The sequence below is a fragment of the Lissotriton vulgaris genome, chromosome 1_1 (assembly GCF_964263255.1).
Source record: "Lissotriton vulgaris chromosome 1_1, aLisVul1.2, whole genome shotgun sequence".
NCBI classification, from domain to species: Eukaryota; Metazoa; Chordata; class Amphibia; order Caudata; family Salamandridae; genus Lissotriton; species Lissotriton vulgaris.
The window spans coordinates 54135703-54143851 of record NC_141685.1 but is presented as its reverse complement, the minus strand read 5'-3'; the positions used below and the strand labels follow the sequence as shown (position 1 = coordinate 54143851).

Here is an 8149-nt window from a genome sequence, read left to right as displayed (position 1 = left end):
CTCACAGACCAGGTCACAAACTTGGGGTAGCCAGCTAACTACCGGAATTTACCGGAATCTGTAGAGCAGCTTCAGCTCCATATGTGGAGGGCAAGTGTTCCTTTGAAAGACTGTCTCGAGTCTCTTATAGGTTCTGTAACACAGCAGAATGATTATCTACGTCAAAGAATACGGCTGTCGCCGCCATGTCTAGACCATCAAGGTCCGGGACAAACATTTTTATGCCAAAAAGCCTTTTGTGCGGGTCTGCCCACCCAGAGATCTTCTAGGAAGATTATTTAGTGCACGTAGTACCTAAAACCCTAGCTGTCAAAGATTGCTTTAAGTCACGGTTCATTCGCTCCACAACAGAATTACTCTCAGGTCGGTATGGAGACAAAAATTTCACATGCACCCCCAAAGACCCCATGGCTTCCTTGTACACCTTAGAGGTGAACGCTGGACCTGATCAGAATGGAAGGTGCCACATGCAAAAATTCCCACAAAGACATGCAAATCTCGGATGACAGTTCAAGCATCAGCACTCCTTTGTGGCCAAATGCAGAGAAAACGTCCACTGCAACTTAGATATACTTATACGCAGTATCAGCAGAAATAGGTCAACAGTGATTAAATAAACACAACCAAGTGGTCTATTAGATATGTACTGCGGAGTTTGTGGCGGCCGTGCAGCAGTTGAAGGTTTAATCTGCTGACATACATAACAAGAAAGGACATATTCACAAGTTTATTTATACAATCCACGCCACCACTAACGCTGCTGTAAGATAGAGACATACGCTGAAACGTCGGCATGAGCCGAGGCTATGACTTCGCGAGCGACGGTTATCAAGGGTAACCTGCGGTCCGCGTCAGGAATCAGCCTGTCACGTTGTTAATTCTCACATAGGGAACCTTATCAGGACTTAAATGATAAGGGTATTTAGAAGGGAAACCCTTAGGGTAATTATCACCGATCTCTGTAGCAGCTATAGCTGCCAAGATGTCTTCATCATTCTTACTGTTGGATCTTGTAACTGCTGCTACTACATATGTTGCTACTGCAGTCTTTGCTGCTTCATCAGCAAGACTGTTGCCAACAGCGTGTACTCCTACACGCTGGTGACCAAGAGTATGAATAACATTTACGAGAGGCAGACGTTCTTTAATAGGGATTCCCTGATTTTGGTGTAATGCCAGTGCGAGTAGTCTCGTGTGATTGGAATTTTTCCATAATAGACTATAAAAAACAAAGCTTGCCCTGACGCACCTTTCTCAAACTTTGCTATAATAGGAGGATAGGGGTTTCCCCATGCCGAGGGCAAGCTTGACAAAAAAGAGGGACCATTGCTCAATAAACGGCTAGTAAGGGATTGGGACCTTTTACCCCTCATTCTCACTAACCCAGCACTAGAGCACATAGCTCTGCCAACTGGGCGGTACAGTCACCTAATGTCTGCGTGTACATGACATCGGACTTGAATTCTCCATTCACCATGGTACCAGCCATGATTGCGCAGGCCACTGAATAAGAATGCTTAGATCCTATCGCCGGTTGCATAATCGGGAATATAAATACACCCGAAATTCAAAAATCCCAGCAAGAATTGTAGTTTTTTCAGAGTTGTAGGAGACCATAAACATGCGCATTTCTCCAGGAAGTGAGGTGCAAGTCCTCTACCTTCATTGTTGAGCCCAGGAACAACACTGTGAACTCCGCAATGTCTGACTTTGCAAAGATAAATTTATAACCGAAGTCCGCAAACATAACTATGATGCGCTCAATGCGACACAGATACAGCCATAATTTGTCATCCATTAGATAAATATCATCAATGTACGAGTACGCATCAGGATCAATGCCATCTAAGAAAGAGACGACACGTGTGGCAAAGACACCTGGGCTGTTTTTATAGCCCATGGCCAATCTTTTAAAATGTTTTTGCTTGCCGCCACAAGTGAACGCAGTCCATTGACTACTAACGGAGGACAGCTTATGACTAAAAAAAGCCATTTGAAATGTCTCGTTTGATCTTAAATCTATTTCGCATCAGACTGTTAGCGAGAGCTGAACTGTGGGTGTTCTGTACCGCACATGTACGACAATGTGAATTTAAATATTGATAATCCAAAACCAGAAAACACAAGAATATGTCTACACCCAATTAATTTTCAAAAACTTATTTCAGATCATAGGAGAAACACAAACTTATTGAGTTTGACCCGGTATTTTTATTTATACCTGTCTATTTCGAAGAAAAAAATTCATTCTTCTTTTGAAAGTTTCGCAAAAAAGGAAAAAACTGTACATTCAATACATTTAAATTCCAACACAAGTATCATACATTCCACAAAAAATTCACTATACAAACACAAAAAATTTAAATTTTCAAAAAAGTGAATCTGAATTCATAAAGAATGAAGAGACAAAGTCAAAAGGAAGGAGCACGTCCTAAAATAAGGATGACTTTTACAACCAGCCAGAGCTAGTTCAAACGCTTAGTGATATTGATTGCTCCCTCAGATGTGCCGACGCGTTTCTAGTCCGAGGAAACCAGTACCCAGACTGTCATCAGCGCTTTGTCACTTTTCTGTGTAAAATGCAGAAAAACAATAAAGTTTTAATTATCTAGCGTGAAGCCTCTATTCTTCCTGGTATTGCACTAAACAATCTAAAATATGTACCTGTGTGTCTCTGATGTCCTGGCCTCTCACGGTATCGTCAGGCTTAGGGAAAACTTTTTTATGAATCTTTGTATTCAAGGAAGTGGCTCAAGCTGTGAAACAGGACATTTTATGTTGACTGCCTGTGATAGAAGGAAAAAGTCTGAGTTTCTCCACTCATTTATGTACACGAAGCGGGGAGGAGGAAGAAGATACAATCTTACTCATTCCTACCTCTTTTCCAGGCTCAGAGTCTTAATAGCGGCAAGTGGTTCGCCTGTTCTTCTGTTTTCAAAAGCAGGTTCTGATAAAAGAAATTGTAACAATATTGGACCCATAATCTTGTGTACCCAACACCAGCGTTGTTTGTTGCCACCAGTTTGCTATATAACGTACCTTTGCCGATGCGTAGGTACTGGATTGAATTACTATATCCTGATTACCATCAATCACCAAGCCCGGCAGGGGAACACGCTCCCTGTGTCAAGAGAAAAGATCAATGCATTTGTATCCGACCTGAGCAACACGTCTAAGTCCAAACGGACGGCTTCCTACATGAGGTGGGCTGTACACACTTGATTCTTTTCTTTAAAGGTGTAACCGGGATAGCTTGTCTTTATCGCACGGCTCCTAAAATTATAACAAGACTTATTTACCGCGTGTAGCTTTAAAATTCACACGCGTTGTGCCGCTTACAGAGTCGGCATTTTTAAAGAATATTTATTAAAACTTGTTCCGCTGCAAGAAACATATTGAACCTAAGCCCTATGTACCCCAACAAAAAAGATATAAAGTTGACACAAGTCGTCAATCGGAGCATTGAGATAACGTGGATATGGTGTGAACCCACCTAAGACTGGTCAAGTGGCCCCAGGAATTGACAAGGGACCTAACCGAACCGGAATTACGGTATGGGGGAGGGTGCCATTAAACCAAACACGATGCTGCCATGCCGAAATTGGAATCTCTTGTGTCCTATATGGAGTATAGTTCACAGGAATCGCAGTGTGAGTGTATGTATGAAACGTATCCTCATCCGCATTTATTGCAGGAAACGTGACCAAAGAGTAGAAAAGCTCAAAGGGGAATGCCGAATCAGCAATCACCACAAAGATAACAGACATACCATCGTCTGGTACTCCAAACTGCGCCAGATGACGCCGGAGCGCTGCCCAACTATGGTGAGCTATGTCAATATCACTCATGAGGACATTGAGAAGAAAAACAATTTATATAAATTGCAGTACAACAAAAAAGAGTAGTAATTCAAAATGTGAACCGTTTTATTAATCTCATGCTTGAATTAATCTATAACACATTCGTATAGGTAGGTTAATCTGTCACGCCTGTTAACCGGAAAAGGTGTTGAGGGTATTGTGAACAGATACAAGCACTAATCAAGACTTTGGGCGCCATGTTGTGGGAATTCTGCTCATGCACAGAACTATGCGCAGGAAACCAGGACCTCAGTGTATTGTGGTGTACCAAAAATCCACCTCAGTGCCCAGAACCCCTATCCGACTAACAACAGTGTCTCATTCATTCTCCGTACTACAGCGAAGCTACCAATGAAAAAGCGACTTTGGGACCTCTCAGGAATAGTGGGAATCAAGAACACTCTTTTGTTTTTATTCTCATAAATGTCCACAACATGAGCAATCAGAGACACGGTATAGTTTAAAATGTTTATTTCAACTACGTGCTCTAAGATGCAGTATCTTTGCTAACATAAGTAAAAAGATGCATAAAATCAATACTATCAACATTGTTACAATTCCATGAAATACAAAGGGAGAAATCATATTATAATGATAGTGGAACCAGGTCTATAGCGCCTTGTGTACCACCCTCCCCTTGCTAGGAGCTAGGTATTATAATAATACAAGATCTCTAGGTTAAAACCAGGAACCCCATACCTCCAAAGTCAGGTGAAGTGAATCACATCCCAGATCAGCACAGCTCTTTCTCGATTGAAAGGTTTTTTCCAAGTGCTAGTCTCATGCATGCTGTGCAATATTAAAAGCACCTGAGTTTCAGAAATGAGCAGCTGTGTTTGTGTTGTGTCTAGAGCGTGGGCTGATCAACCTGCATCAACAGCATACATTGTTATTTTAACCTTGAACACTTTGTGCAGACTTGAGGTTGCAGTGTGAGTCTAGAGATATGAAAAACAGACCGTTCTCATGTGAAGGAAAAGCAAGCAGTTTGTCTTTATAAAAACAGAGACATGTAGCGTCATGTGCAAAAGCAGCAAAATGGCGTTTTCGCAACTAACTCACTTATGCTAATATAGCAATGTGTGCAGGCAGAATCATATTCATCCCTACACTTTTACAGGTAGCATGAACAGGAACACTTGGATGTTTTTCTTTGTAAATCTTCATCGCCAAATAAAAACCACCAGTGTTTCTTTTCTTTTATTCCACATTGAGCTACTCTCCCAGTGGATTTCCTGTTATATAGCGTTGTTTTTTTTATGTGCACCGAAGTGAACAATCACTGGGAACAGACACTTTCAATATTCTACAAATCTTTGGTTTTCTTCATTTCTTCTAGTTGAGTCTTCATTCATCTGGTATTTGAATAACCCACATAATTATATACTTGTTCCTGTAATTCCTTCATCTCACAATAACAGCACTGTTCTGCTCCTGTCTATGTCCTCAGATGAGTCAATATTATTGTTAATGTTCTTAAGTTCTTTTTGAATTCACTGCATCTCTAGGATTACTTCTAAGTGAGTTAAATGAAGGTGTGTGTTCGCTGAGGCTCTGTAGGATCAGAAATTGACAAAAGCTCGTCACACTTTTAGTGCAATTGTAAGGTTTACCCCAGGTGTGCTTGCAATTGACAAAATCACTTCTGACATTCATTGCAATGCTCTTTTTTACTCTGTGTATGTTAGTTGATGTATCCGTAGGTGTAATAACTGACAGAAGATATTCACTCATTCACTGCACCTGAAAGGATTTTTCTCTGTGTGCATTCACTGATGAATCCTTAATGCGGAAGATTTCCTAAAGGTACTTCTACACTCACTACAGTTGTACGGTATTTACAGAGTGAGTGCAAGCTGATGTCTACATAGGCTTGATAATTGACTACATTTCTTCACACATTCATTGCACTTGAAGGCTTTTCTTCTGCGTGTGTTCGCTGATGCCTGCTTAGGAGTGATAATGGACTTCAGCTTTTCAAGCATTCATGGCATTTAAAAGATTTGTTTGCCCTTTGTGAGCTCGCTGATGATTTCTTAATGCTGAAGAGTAAGTAAAACTACTGCCACATTCACTGCAATGGTAAGGTTTTTCCCCTGTGTGTATTCGCTGATGTCTCCGGAGGACTGTTGACCAACTAAAGCTCTTTACACATTCCTTGCAATGGTATGGTTTTTCCTCAGTGTGTATTCGCTGATGTCTCCGGAGGTCTGTTAACCGACTAAAGCTCTTTATACATTCACTGCACTGGTATGGTTTTTCCCCAGTGTGTGTTCTCTGATGTGTGTGGAGGTGTGATAGTACCCTAAAACTACTTCCACATTCATTGCAATTGTATCGTTTTTCCCCTGTGTGTATTCGCTGATGTCTGCGGAGGTCTGTTAACTGACTGAAGCTCTTTACACATTCACTGCACTGGTATGGTTTTTCCCCTGTGTGTGTTCGCTGATGTGTTCTGAGTTCTTGTAACCGACTGAAGCTCTTTACACATTCACTGCACTGGTATGGTTTTTCCCCAGTGTGTATTCGCTGATGTCTCTGGAGGCCTGTTAACTGACTGAAGTTCTTTACACATTCACTGCACTGGTATGGTTTTTCCCCTGTGTGTGTTCGCTGATGTGTGTGGAGGTTTGATAATTGGTTGAAGCTCTTTACACATTCCTTGCAATGGTATGTTTTTTCCCCTGTGTGGGTTCGCTGATGTTTTTGGAGTTCTTGTAACCGACAGAAGCTCTTTACACATTCACTGCAATGGTATGGTTTTTCCCCTGTGTGTATTTTCTGATGTGTGAAGAGGTTTGACATTTGACTGAAGCTCTTTTTACATTCACTGCAATGGTATGGTTTTTCCCCTGTGTGTATTCTCTGATGTCTGTGGAGGTTTGAAATTTGACTGAAGCTCTTTACACATTCATTGCAATGGTATGGTTTTTCCCCTGTGTGTGTTCGCTGATGTGTTTGGAGGTCTGTTAACCGACTGAAGCTCTTTATACATTCATTGCAATGGTATGGTTTTTCCCCTGTTTGTATTCGCTGATGCTCTTTTATGGTTTCTAATTGGCTAAAGTTCTTGACATATTCAGTGGAATTGCACGATTTTTCTCCTGACCGTGTTTCCTGAAGGGTCAGCATGTTTGCAATACACCTAGAGCACTGAATGCTGGTCTGTTGCCAGTTTCAATAGCAAAGCACTACTCTAGCCACATCATGATGGTGAAGCGACTTGTAATGTGTACAGCTACTCCAAAGAGTGTCCCGGGGCAAAGCACAGGTCACAAAAAGAAAGTAAATCAGTTTGTTTCAAACATGGACAAAAAGCCAAGTTTCCAACCTTTTTTTAAACATTATCATGTTGCTAACAGCTCAAAGCTGAAGAGGGAGTTTGTTCCAAGCTATGGATCCCAAATAGACACGAGACCTTCCTCCAACTCTCATACCGGCCTCATGGTCAAAGCTGGTCAGCAGGTGGTTTGTCAGTTTTGTTGTCTTAGTTTTGTTGAGGTTATTTCTTCGTCTTGGGGTGTCGAGGTGCAGAGCTCAGACTCGTACACTCACTGAATTGCCTTTGACTGCTTCTTCCTGGATCTGTCCTCTGCCTCTGATTGCACTGATGTTTTTGGAGCTCCTTATTTTTGACAATTCGTGCTGGTTTGATGCGTTATCTTCATTATTCATAATCAATCCATGCATTTAAGACTTATTTTCTGTTGGATGTAAAGAAATGCAATATTACTAAATATAAATGTAAAGAATGTGAATACACAATATTTAACCAGCTGTAGAAGACATCTCTTCTCTACCATATTTGAAATTTAGTAAGGAACATTTTACCATACATGGATATTTCATTAAAACTGTGGTTGAACATGTCACATTGTACTTACTTCTGAAAAGGCGGTGATTTACCATTATTCACAGAGTAACTTACTAAAGAAAGGGCAGCTACAGAGCACTCATGTGCTACAGGTAGAGTTTTAGGTAGATGTACATGGACAATATTTCATTTAAACAGAACAGATTGTGGAAAAAGAGAGGAATCAGGAAGCGCTGCCGTTAATTCAGTTTCAGAAAGAAGCTACCAAAGGTAGCTCTTCAGTAAGTGTATAACAAAGGTAACTCTTCAGGAAGTATTTAACCAAGGTAACTCTTCAGGAAGTGTATGACAAAGGTAACTCTTTAGGAAGTGTATAACAAAGGTAACTCTTCAGGAGGTATACATGACAAAGGTAGCTCTTTAGGAAGTATATATGACAAAGGTAACTCCAGACACCTTTTTCCAACAAACAAAT

The 8149-nt window shown here is 40.9% G+C and overlaps 1 protein-coding gene across 1 annotated transcript; it reads right to left on the bottom strand.

Annotated features, from left to right (window-relative positions):
* Positions 1–5211: 5211 nt before the first annotated feature.
* On the bottom strand, positions 5212–6992 carry LOC147737223 (uncharacterized). Its single transcript, XM_086919696.1, has one exon. It carries the CDS (start codon positions 6990–6992, stop codon positions 5838–5840), a length of 1155 nt encoding a protein of 384 aa, XP_086775822.1. The 3' UTR covers positions 5212–5837.
* Between the last annotated feature and the right edge of the window lie 1157 nt (positions 6993–8149).

What these genes read in the sequence shown, in the direction of transcription:
- LOC147737223 (XM_086919696.1), bottom strand. Translation starts at nt 6,992, where the DNA reads ATGCTGACCCTTCAGGAAACACGGTCAGGAGAAAAATCGTGCAATTCC.